Below are 13,572 nucleotides of genomic sequence, written 5' to 3'. Positions count from 1 at the left end.
ATCATAGGTCCAGTGACCAAAGCATGGCTGAATTCTATGCAAAGAATTAGCCGACACCTCCAACTGGCCATGGTGATGGAGTTCTTCTTCTCTAGCCTTCTGAATCTCATTTTGTACTAGGGGCTTGACAATATCTTCCAAATGTTGAGAAATTTTGTACATGATGTCTTGCACTCCTATCTTCATCAGTTGATGGATATAGGAAGGTGCAACTACAGGATTTGACCTTTTGATAAGGAACAAAAGCAACGACAATAACAAGATTGTATGAAGGGACAACTACAGGATCTGGTTCCTGATCACTTGCACATTATAGTGAATGTGGAGGAACAAAAGCGACTACAGTTACAAAGTGTGTAACTACATGATCATATCCTATGTCAAATACAGGATGCGGGTAATAAAGAAGTCCATATGCGATGTTAGTTGGTGGACTAACAACTACCTGAGTGATTATAGTCATGTGAGGTACAACTACGATAACTGTAACTGTGTGCGATTATTTCCTAACTCGATTGTTAGAAGTCTTTCTCATTGTTGGAGTCGAATTAATCTTTAAATCTTGAAGGTTGGTGAAGGGAACTTCAGTTTGAGATGACTGGAAGTCTCATCGAGCATGCCAATTTATGTTGGTGTGAAAAGTCTGTTGACCGATTAGTTGTCGTGTCGGCTGATTAATTGTCGTGTTGGCTAACTACCAACGAGTGATTCCCTTTAAGCGACTGACTTGAGAAAGGAATTATGTTCTCTAATTGGGTTCGTAGTCCACTCTAATGAGCTTTCTAGCAATTGATGAACTGATGTTTCTATGCTAGGCTACTCCTATGTGAAATTTTGGTAAAGGAAAGTTGTAAATGGTTGAAAGCTGTAAAGAAAAATTATAAAGAAAGCTATAAATGGATGAAAGGGTAAAGGAAATATGTAACAACTGAAAGCAGTAAAGGGAAAGTTGTAAATAAAGAACAAATAAAAGATAAATGACCAGAAAAGAGTAATTTGAATGATTTGATCGTCGTCCCCTTTTACATGAGTTTGTCCTATTTAAAGAGTTTTCTAAGCAAGCGTTAGTTGTTTGTAAGGCATGTCAGTTGTTTCCTAATAACTACCCATGATCCTAGATTTTTGGAGATCATGGATTACATGATTTTAAACTTCCTAAGTTGTTGACTTCTGTTGAAATTATGGCCCCATGTTTGCTAGAGCTGTTGCAAACAAATAACTGTTATTTCCCACCAACAACTTATATTTTTTAGGAATCATGGATCCATATGCATTTGACCTTGAAAAAACTACTTGCAACAGTTTACTAGGTTCAAATGCTTCTTTAGACTAGGTCTTCCATGAAATAGGACTCATTCAAGTCTCATGCGTTAGCCGACATAAATTAACTGTGAATTGTCAATCGACAGAAATAGTCGTTAGCTACCAGAAATGATTCTTTTAGTTGTTAGCCATTAAAAATGGCTATTTTAGTCTTCAATCATCTTTAACGCTAAGACGAGTTAGAATCTATTGATATGCATTAGTCGATGATTGTATATTGAATTAGCCATTAATCGACTATAAACAACTAGCTTGAATAGCAATTTTTTTTGCTGTTGACAAATATAATAAATTAACTATTAAAGAAAGGTTAGAATCAATATATAAAGTGCATTATTTTTTTTATAGTTTTATACATATCAATAATTTTTTTTGCATGATTTCTTACACTCATGATAGAAAGAGAATAATATTGCACGAAAATTCGTCTTTCTTTTAAAGAGTTGTTTCTGCTTGCTTTCTTTGTATTTGTTACATGATAAAAAAAGTTAAAGAGTTAAACAAACTAGGAAAAAATAGATTTCTTAAAAAAAAAGATATTATTAAGGTTAAATTACTCATTTGGTCACTATAGTTTCACGATTCTTACATTTTTAGTCCATATAATTTAAAAGTGATTTTTTTAGTCCCTATAATTTACATTTCAATTCTCTTTTAGTCTTGAAAATAGTTTTCTTAGTCATTATAATTTGCATTTTAATTTCCTTTTAGCCTCTATAGTTTGAAAGTGGTCTTTTTAGTTCATATATTTTATATTTTAATTCCTTTTTAGTCCTTACCATCAAAATATGAGTAATATTATTAATTACAATTAACTATAAAAATATTAACAAGTAATTAGTAACTAATTTATCACAAGATAATTTGTAATAAAAAATAGTTGATAATTTACAATTAATTTGTAGCTAATTATTTTTATTTTTTTTATAATAAGGACTAAAAGATAATTAAAATATAAATTATATGGACTAAAAATATCATTTTCAAATTATAGGGACTAAAAAGATTACTTTTAAATTACAGGACTAAAAGATAATTAAAATAAAAACTATAAAGATTAAAAAAATACTTTTAAACTATAGGAACTAAAGAGAATTAAAATGTAATATATAAGAACTAAAAAAATCATTTTTAAATTATAATAACTAAAAAAAAATCATGAAACCATTGAAACAAAATAAGTAATTTATCCTATTATTAATTAGAATACTAAGACGCAAATCAACAAAGATTCCCAACACCAATGACTGCACTGTATCAAAGTCAAAATTCAAGACAGTAACGAGCACACGAGAGTTGAAATTAAGTGCATGTTTTAACTCTAATATTCAAAAATGGGTGAGATTTAAACTGAAAAGTTTGATAAAAAAGAAGAAGATTATTTAAGTTGACTACTGCTGTATCAACCGTCTTTTACTCTCTCTCTTTTTCTTTTTCTTTTTTTCTCTTTTCTGGTGTGAAGCATGAATCCTTTATTTTATGACTTATCTACACATGTTTCATATTTAAATGTGTAATCTGTAGCGTATAAGCGAGAGATGTCTTTTCGTCGAAATAATTGCCCAATTTTCAACTTTTTGCACGAAGTAATTTCAGTTTTGGTAAATCCCAATTTCAGAATTTGCTGCTTCTTTTGTAATCTATACATCTGTTTGATCACGTCAAGTTATCAAGTTATAATATAAAAGTGTATCATTGATATCAATAAATATTTTGGTTATAAGATATTAAAACAATAATTCTTGCAAATGATTATTATAAATAATTATTCATAATAAATAATGAAAACAATAACAATTATAAAGGTTGTTTTACGAAATATTCCTGAGAGTAAACTTTTAATCTGTGAAACAAAATCACTCTAAGTAATTACTATGATTAAAATAAAAATAAAGTTTTCTTGTCACAAAATGATAATAAAGTTTGGGACAGTTAAACTTTAGCCACTTTAGCCTCTTTTTTTTTAAAAGCTATTAACCAAATTTCATCATGTTTAAGACATCGACTGAAATTTGTTGAAAAAATGTTGTTTTTAAGCATCCAAAAGAGGAGAAGCTTATGATTTTTTTTCCTCATCATCGGATCGGAATCTCGGTTCAAAACAAAATGCATCTTAGGGTCCAAACTTTCACATAACATATGGTCGAGGGGACCAATATTCCTTACCTTAGACACCTGAACATTGAATGATTTTAGAAAAATCCCCTGAACGCATTAACTTGCTTGCATCATGCTGCGGTTTTAACTTATTCTAACAACGATCTTGCTGATTAGTGTTTTTAGAATATTGGTTAAGAAATAAAAAAAAAATATTTATTATATAAATGATAAGAAATCATAAAAAAAAACGTCACAATTTTTTTACTTTTCAATAAAAATATTTTTATTTTAAGTTATTTTTCCCATGTCCTTTGAACACGAGTTATATTTGCCTTCTGATAATTCGCTTGCCTTGAGTGGATTCGGATTCGCTAAAATTCATAACATTTCCAACCATACGCCGCCTATGATTAATGGCTGTAGCAGTGTAAGGTACAACCAATAAGAAATTGGATTTTAACTCAAAATGAGCCAACATTAATATCACAACAATAGCTATAACTTGTCTCCGTTGTATTAATTAAATCCCAATCCATAGGTATATAATAAATTTCTTCAACAAAACAACATGAATATAGTGCTTTTTTTTTTTTGTCCGGGGAAAAGAAAACATTGTTTGAATTCACCATGCTTTTTTGTTGAAGAAATTTATTAGGGAATACATACAATGTTTTGAAGGAAACAGAGTATTTTTTTAATTAATTTTAAAGTGGAATTTTCACAAGAGAGTGGGCCAAGTCACACCCGTCAAAGTCTAAGGTAGCTATGAGATCAATTGGAAGACTTTCAGGAATCCATTTTTGCATTATATGCTGCAGTCCTGAAAAAGTCCAAATTCTGGCCTTTTCACATTTCTGAATTTTCACCTGATGTCAATGTTACACGTACGCAGAGAAAAGTCACAAGTGGGAAGGAAAAGGGTAGCCTTAATTTCAATGAAAACCTGATTGCCGCATACTTTTTTTACCGTAAAAATGAAAAACAGATACAAGATAAGTTTATAGTAATTCATGCTTTTTTTTATTCCCTTGGTATCTGATGGCTGCATATGATACTGCCGTTGCATATTCTCAAGAAATCAAACAAACAGATATTAAATTCAATTAATCATCATCACTAACCATAAGCCAATTGGACAACAAATTGAACATAGAAGAAAAGTCTCGCACTGAACAATAATATACATATTCCTGTATATGTCAACAATCTTTTCTATACATGTGTGATCTAGAATAAGAGCCAAAAAATCTCAGACCCTTTTAAGGATCTGATCTATTGGGGCTTGACATTTGATCTGATAAGAATCCTTGCAACCCTCCCATAAATATTACAAAACCAAAAAATTCTACGAAAAAAAAGGAAGAAAAAAATGGAAAAATTGAACAAATAGGACTTCTCATGTACTTCAATTATTAGGTGTTGAATCCACCACTGCGTTATGCCTCTTTGAAGGACCTGAAGGTGGCACCGGCCCTTTGGGGAAGAAGTTGAAAACCATGCTTTTGTATGGAAAACCATGTTGGTTATTGCGCTTTCTCTTGAGAATCTCTCTTGTTTCATTCAGCTTCATAGTTTGGCCTATTCTTATTGCATCACAAGAACCAATAAGTAGCAAGTAAACAAAAAGGAGAACTAGAGATAAGGTTTTGCATGGAAGATGCAAGGATTTAGAAGAATGGTAATTTGCCATGGAAGAGAAGCCTATAGGGATGTTTAATTGATGGAATTTGATTGTGGAGCAGGAGAAGGTTTGGCTTGGTTGCTATGAAGGGGGTAGGTTTGAGTTGGGTTGTTGAGTTTTTTTGAGGGAATTTCAATTTTTTACTTAGAAGGGAGGGGCTTTATTTATATATGTGTGTTTGCATGGGGAACATGGAAAAAGTTAGGCATTTGGGATTGTGAAGAGTGGGAAATTTGAACAAGAGAAGTGAGGTACACGCTAAAGAGGTAGAGAGACTATTGCATTTTTGAATGTCAACGCATGGTTGAAGAAAAATAATGGTTTATATAAGTGTATTTGGCGCCGGCTACGCTTGATCTTGGACTTACAACACCAATTTCTCACTTGGGTACACGGAAATTTCTTGTATTTTGGTCCACGAAAATGATTTTCCGGGAAAAAGAAAACACAACGAGGCGTGTCATTGTGAAAAATTGGAAACTTGGCACGTGGTAGATCCGGATCAAGAATATAACGAGGAGTCGAGGATGGTAACTATTACGTGAAAGATTTTTTTTTCCCCTCAATTTATGCAAATTATTTATGAAAATTATTTGTATTTATGAAAGTTAATTAGAACTCAAACGTGACTTGTTCAATTTGTTCTTATCTGGCATTTCTAATTTTATGCTATGGAATTGGTCAAGCTTAGTTTCTTTCTTCTTTCCTTTTGGCCCTCATGAAGGAATCTTAATAATCTAGTTTCACACGGAGGAAATTTTGGATCCATGTACGACAAGCATGGCTTTATAAAAGGTAGGGTATGATCAAATTTTTACGAGTCCAATGAGATGGACTCTATAATTTGATCCCACTAGTTTGAGAAAAAAAAGGATAAAATGGGTGTCATTTTGGGAGAAAGCCAAAACTGTTGGAGCCTATCTACATTTGCAACAAAATAGCTGCCAAAATCTCCACTTTTGGTAAGATAAAAAAAGGCTTTTCATAAGTGAATGGCATTAATTATTGGCATTTTTGTTGTGGGCGAAAACGAAAGAAAGAAGTGAGAAGCTACTTTACAATCCTCAAGTGTTGGCTGTTCATGATTTGCCAATTTGTGACAATATACTTATGGCTTCATTATTGGGGTATTTATTTGGTAGACAAATTAAATAAATAAGCCATGAGTTTATTTGTTCAACAGTACACCAATTATTTTTGTGGGTACCTTTGCGTGAGACGCTCTAATAAGGAAACACGCAGTTTTTGGGGTCCACTTTTTTTGTTCATTCGTCCTATTGACACCGATAGATATTTGGATTGGTAGATATATAACAATATCATGATCTAACTGTGTATACTATGTTTCTTTTATATGTCCTATAGGCTATGGTCCTCACAAAATCTTCTTTTGGGGAATGGAGATCAATTATTTCTTCACCCAACATTTGTTTAATCTATTCAACTGCATTTTTTAAATAGCTTACTTTGAGACAATAATCCCTTTTTCCTTATTTTTTTAAAATATTTTCAAAAAACAAATCATATATTCGTTCCTACTTATAAGATCATTTCAATTAATTCGCATCTCTTAATAAAAATAATTAATTTAGTTAATCATATTAAATCTGTTAATTATTTGTATTCTGATTTTAAAATTATCATGTGTTTATTTCTCTATCCACTTAATTACTTTTTATTAATGTCTAGAAAGAGAATAATTAAATAAGTATATGTAAGAAAAAAAATTGATGCATATTGAAATTAGAAAAAAATCTTATAAAAAGAGACAAATAAATTTCTAAAATAAATTTTATAATTAAGAATAAAAAAAGTAATTGTTTATTTGAAATCTAGTCTTATATTATAAATTAGAATATAAACTTGAATAAATTAGAATATAAACTTGAAGAGCAAGTCTCAATCTCTTAATTAAATATTTAAAATATTTCTTTTGGGTGTGTTTTTCATGCATTATATACTCTCACAATTAATCAATTTTTCTTATCTCAATTATCCAAACTACCATCTTTTTATCTTTATTTATATTTACTTTGTGTTTTTTAATTGTGTATCTCTTTAATTTACTTTTTTTTATCTCTATATCTAAATTGAAATGAATTTAAGTATTTTTTTAAAATAATCAATAATTGAAAATAACTTTATATCAAAATTTAAATTATACTTTGAAAATCAAAAGTATAATTTATATATTTAAAAATATTTATCTATTATAAATTTTAATTATAATATAATTCATATATTAGCAACATTTATTTACTATAAATTTTAATTATATAAAAACAAATATTTATTTTGTGCAATACACACCAATTAAATTAAAAAAATTGCGCACTAGCTATAGTTCTTTGCACTTAAAGACATTTAAAATACTCAAAGCTAACTATTTTTTTTATCTAAAAAAGTTAACTTAATCATGTGCTAAATAACCCTGTAGAGATTAAATCAAATGAGGTTTAGCTTAATTGATAAAGGAAATATGAGTGTTATAATAAATCTTTTAGTATTAATATTTAATTTTTATGGATAAAAAAAATTCCGTAAAAACACGTAAATATGACCAAAATTGTCGATGGTTCTTAAATCTTAATATGCAAGCAACCCCAATATGAACAAATTCAAAATTGGATCCTTTTTCATATTATTTTCTTGAAATAGCAGTATTACCAACATTAAAATACACAATATTTGTATTCATAACTACTTAGAATTAGGTAAGTGTCGACATTTGCGGGGCCATAAATTTTATTTTGGATTCCGAAGATTGTTTTTTCTTCCTTTAAAATTGGGTCAAATAAAATATATTTATTAAAAAAAATTCAAAATTTAAACTGAGTTTTCAAGGATATGGGGCTGTGATCTCACCAGCAAATGAACTAATTTTTTGTCTTCCCCGCTTTATTTAAGTAAATTAGCCTAACTTGAATTTTTATTCCAAACTTAAGTACGGACATCCCTACAAGTTAGACAATTAGAATCAGGGTTGGGCAATTAATTAAGATAATTACAATTTAAAAGTGTGTAACGAATTAACTCAGTGTAAATTCATTTAGCATATTATAGTACAACTAACTATAAAGGAAATCGCCGTCAAAAAAACAATTATAAAGGAAATCAATGAAAAGGGTCAACGTCATAGATGACACATATACACTTTGAACCAAACGGATGCGTGTGGCGGCAGTTTAGTGGGTTGGTAAGCAATTCAAGAGAAAGAAAAAGAAAGAAAGATATTGTTTGATATGTCAAATGTCAACGTGGTATGCTTGATATGAACCGTGAGATTAGCTTGATCTACAGGGGGAAGAAATATTGCTCATAGAAATAAATTAACAAATGAGAAATATTACATCACCAAGTGAGAAAAACGAAGAGCAGGTTAAACGTAAACGTTGGCCGAAACTGCGGATTGCAGAAATTGTTTGTTGAATAATCTCAAATGAGTGTTCACTCTTTTTCATTTTAAATAAAAGTTGAGATGAATTGAATTTTAAAAGCTTAATAAGATAAGATCATGTGGCTCAGCGAATATTTATGGAGATACACTCAAATACCAATTAGTCAAATCTTTGTTATACAGTGTTCACAGTTTGGGGCATACCAATTTGGTGAGTTTTGCAAGGCTTTCTAAATGGTGATTTGGTTCCAAAATTCTGTTTGCTTATGATGTGCATTGATGGGTCAAAATAAATGGTGATTTGGGTCCAAATTTCTATTTGCTGATGATTGTGTGCATTGATGGGTCAATTGGAAAGTGAAGATTCCGGAGCAAACATTCCTAGTGACATTGATGGGTCCATTTCACTATGCAAGGCATGTGCATAACACGAGGGAATAAATAATTTTTTGGGGAAGATACTAGATTTGAGATTTTGGGGATACATATGATGTGCTCAAGAAGTGATACCAACAATCCTTAGCTCTTATTATGTTGTAACGTGGGATAGATGATCAGCATACCGTGCAGTTTCCTCTCTGCCAGATTTTCTGAAAGCTTGGGTTGGGTGGAAAATAGTCACATTAGACTGAGTTCAACTAAAGGGTTTTCAAACCGTTACATTTGCAAGTTCTTCTGATAGGTACTTTTTGTGGATGAAGTCTAATCTAATAATTGACACAGAAGAACCTCTGATGTTTTGTTTCTATGGTGCGTAGTTTTCTTGAAATGAGAAGTATTTATTTTCCATCTCCCCCAATTAACTATTTGATAAATTATTTTAAATGTTAATTTCATCTATCTAATCATTGAATTAATTTTTTTTACTATACATGTTAATTTTCATATATTTAACTATTGCATTAAAATTTTCCAACAAATAAATCAAATTTGTAAAACTTTATATGATTTAAAGTTAATTTACTCTTCATTACCCAATTTCATTTAACATAATATTTTAAAAAAATTTCTACTGTTTATATATAGACATAATAAAAAACACAAAAATATATTTTGAATCTATTTTAACTATATATGAAAAGTAATCTCACATTCTTATTAAAATAATTTCCTTTCAAATTTCTCTCTCTTCCATTTTACCTTTTTCTTTTCTTCTATATTCTCCTATTTCATTTCTTCTTTTATCTCTCTCACTTTCATATTTATTTCTTTTATATATTTATTTGTTGACAACTTTTCTTTTAAGGATACGCACAACTATTAATATTATATTTTATTTTTCATATCTTATTTATGAAAATTTATATTTTTTTTCTCTTCTATTTCATTTCTTCTCTTTTTTCAATAAGCCATGAGATGGCTCTCCTCTAGAACTTTGATTGAAGGATCAAATTTTTATTAGAGATTATTTTGGTGTCGGTGTATGTTGAGTTCAAAATTTTTTATTTTTTAATTATGACAAACCTTCTAAATACGAATCATAAGTCTTCTAAGTTTTTGCCAACGGATGAGTTTCCTAAAGTGTATTCATAAAAAACAAGTTCTATAAAGAACAACAATTGAAGGTTGTCATGAGTCGCTCAGAAAGGATGATAGGTTTCAAAGCTCAAAAGAAGACACAAAGTGTCATTGTCTGTGTAGTATAATGAAGTTAACATGCTCATTCAATGAAGATAAAAATTCAAGCCAAGAGAAGGAATCATCAACTAAATGACAAGAAGAACATTTCTCTAGATGGAACAATTATGAGCAATTGTGAAGAACAACATTGTTGCAACATACTTAGAATGGAATTTCATCAATGGGATGAGTTCATTCTAGACATCATATATGTAGTTCTAGAAATGCAATCTTTAAGAAAGAGCTTCAACTTTCATGAACAAGTCGTGATCTAATACAACTTGTATCATGGACAAAATTGAGCCTAAAGTTGCAAACACTAACCTGTTTGGACAACTTGGTATGTGTGCAACAATTTGAAGATTGCTAGAGCTACATAAGTGTCTTGTAGAATGCTAAGAGAAAGATCTACATCTGTCATGAAGTCGTAAGTTAATATGACTTGTATCTTGGACCAAATTGATGATCAAGATAAAGATGTCATTTTATCCTCACAATATACACAACTGCAAATGCTTTAAAGATTGCTTAGTTGTAGTGGTCCAACTGACATGAGACCAATGCTTGAATGTTAAGGATAGAATTCTCTACAACTTTCATGAAGGCATCGAAATCCAGCTTGACCATTCAGAGGGTCAAAGAAATAAAAAAAAAAATAGTAGCAAGCACAACTGCTACAACAAGCTCACACCAGAATGTTTTGGAATACAAATCTATTATGTCATCTCATCAAATATTCACTTAAGAAGAACATTAAGTGAATTTCCATTTGCATTAGAGAACTCTCTCAAAGCATAACATAATATGTAGAAAAGCTATGCAAACCAACATATCTGCTAATGTTTCAATGGAAGATATACAAAGAGCAAATCAAGAGTAAGCATTCTGATGAGTTCAGAACTAGCTTAGAATGAATATCTCAACTATGCTTTCAAGTGAGAAGCTTCAAAATATTTGAAAGAAGCCCATTTATTGATGAAGTTAGTTCTTTCCTATGAAGATCTCAATCTTATCATGTTGCAAAGACATCAAGAAGGCCTTACTCAAATGATCTATCAAAGGCTACATTGAATAGACAACATCAGAATGAAGCAGTACTAGAGTCAACATTAGAATGATGTAATTGAGGACTCTGAGAATGTGATCTCATAATGATATTCTAAAGATAGACTAGAATCAAGATGATAAACATCAAATTTACTGTATTTTCATATGCAATTTGAGACATTTATTTGATACTTTAATATACTTTAGGCTTTATTTTGAACCAAATTCGTTATGTTTTCAGTTTTTAATATATTTTAGATAGGAATTACGATTTTAGAAGTTTTTAATATGAATTTGTGAGTTTTTACAGAGAAATAGGGCAATTTTAAAAGGTAGCCTTGCTCAAGTAAGGTATAGGCTGCTCAAGCCAACTCAAACAGAGGAGAATATGAAATTTTACAGAAGATATCTCACTTAGGCGATGAGCGTGCTAGACAAAGCATTCAGAAACTGAATTAATTCAAAATAGAGATAATTATACAGATATAACTCGAAAATAAGTGAAGAAAATCACTTGGAAGATAATTGCAACAATTAAAACAAATTATATCAGTTGAAGAGATAATTTCCTTCTATAGATTATATTATTTTATAAATTAAGGACATTATTTGTCTCTATTAAACAAACCTATGATTCTAAAAATAGAGAGGCATAGGCTGCAAAAAAAAAAAACACCTCTATACTCCACCCTTCATTGAAAAACTCGCTTCTCTTCTTTCTTCTTGTATTTCATGAGTGGCTAGTTTCTTTCTTAGCTAGGAGAGGAAAAGATTAAACCCTATTTGATGTAATTTTCTTACATTAATATATTGTTTGAGATCATTATTCGCTTTGTGAATTTGCACACCTCATAGATGATTCCAGGAATTGATGTGCACTTTGACGAGTTTCGTTGAAACCCGAACTGAATCGAATACTTAATTGGGGTTATCTCTAAGGATAGAATAATCTTGGTTAAACCTCGCTAATTCCCAAACGATAATGTTGATTGCTTGTGTTGGTTTGCCAAGGGATTGGGAATCAAGGCAAGTGATTTAAGGTTTATCACCTAAAGGATTAGGGATAGAATACATTAGTGAATTAAGGATGAACGATATAACGATGTAGAAGTGTGAGGAATTGTAGCAAATAAGCGGATTCTGAGTACAATCTTAGCATCTCAACGTTATTGTTTCTATCTATAATTATTATCATGTCAACACGTAACTTCTTACCTTTTCTTTTAATTTCTGTTATTAAATTTTCAACACATTAATCTCTCTAGAAAAATATATCTTTTCTTTTTTTGTTTTGATTAGTTTTAGTTTGAGGTAGTTTAAAATATAAAAACACAAAAATATCTTTATTCGTAAGGTTTTAATTCGAATATTCATCGTTGCACTATTCCCTTGGGAGACGAATTAAGCTTTTGTTCAATACTACAATTGGGATTCAGTTACACTTGGCTGACGTAAATCCTAACATAATTAAAACATTAACTCAATACAAGATAGATTCAGATAGATTTTAAGATGACTACATTAGAATGATGTATTGAAGTCATGATCATGAAGGATCTATGCATTAAAATGGTGCAACAACTATATGTCTTCCATATGAAGTCACAAGAGAGAGTTGGCTCATCTGATGAATGGAGTTGACATTAGAATGGGATACAAAGCAACATCATGTCTTTCATATCCAATCACAAAAGATAAATGACTCATCAGAAGACTAAGGTTGATAACATAATATCTTCCATACGCAGTCACACACTAAGGACTCATTAGAATATGGATGTTAATAGAATTCTATGCATTAGAATGATGCAACAACTACATGTCTTCCATATGAAGTCACAAGAGAGAGTTGGCTCATCTGAAGAATGGAGTTGACATCAGAATGGGATACAAAAAACCATCATGTATTTGATATGCAGTCACAAAAGATAATTGGCTTATGTTAGTCGATGAATACGACTAACTTTTGTGTATAAAACTTGTGTAAATTGTATCAAAACTCCTCCAATTTATGGTTATTTTGTAGTGTTGTAATTATTTTTTGTTAAAGATAGGTAATAAATACTTAGTAATCTCATTTTGTGTGTTTAATAATCATTTCCTCTCAATTTCATGTTAATTAGGCAAGTTTGTGAAGTGTTGATTTTCACCCTCTCACTAAGCCAATCTTCTGGCTTAGTGAGCCATCCGCTGAGCGCAACACTCCTCGGCTGAGCACGAGGAAGAATCTGGAAGAAGGATGAGTTGTGCATGTTCGCTGAGTGAAGGGTCATCCCGCTAAGCGCACCACTTCAGTCCATCCGTTGAGCGAGAAAAGCACACGCTAAGCCGAAATCCACTAATTCGCGCTAAGCGGTTCAGAGTTGCGCTAAGGGTGCAAGCACAAAAAAAGCCACCTATTTAA

At 30.7% G+C, this 13,572-nt stretch overlaps 1 protein-coding gene across 1 annotated transcript; it reads right to left on the bottom strand.

Annotated features, from left to right (window-relative positions):
- Positions 1–4,593: 4,593 nt before the first annotated feature.
- Positions 4,594–5,243, bottom strand: IDL2A (IDA-like protein). Its single transcript, NM_001367476.1, has one exon. It carries the CDS (start codon positions 5,111–5,113, stop codon positions 4,829–4,831), a length of 285 nt encoding a protein of 94 aa, NP_001354405.1. The 5' UTR covers positions 5,114–5,243; the 3' UTR covers positions 4,594–4,828.
- Positions 5,244–13,572: the final 8,329 nt, after the last annotated feature.

Source organism: Glycine max, chromosome 1, assembly GCF_000004515.6.
Source record: "Glycine max cultivar Williams 82 chromosome 1, Glycine_max_v4.0, whole genome shotgun sequence".
Classification (NCBI taxonomy): domain Eukaryota; kingdom Viridiplantae; phylum Streptophyta; class Magnoliopsida; order Fabales; family Fabaceae; genus Glycine; species Glycine max.
This window is presented reverse-complemented; position numbering and strand designations above follow the sequence as displayed.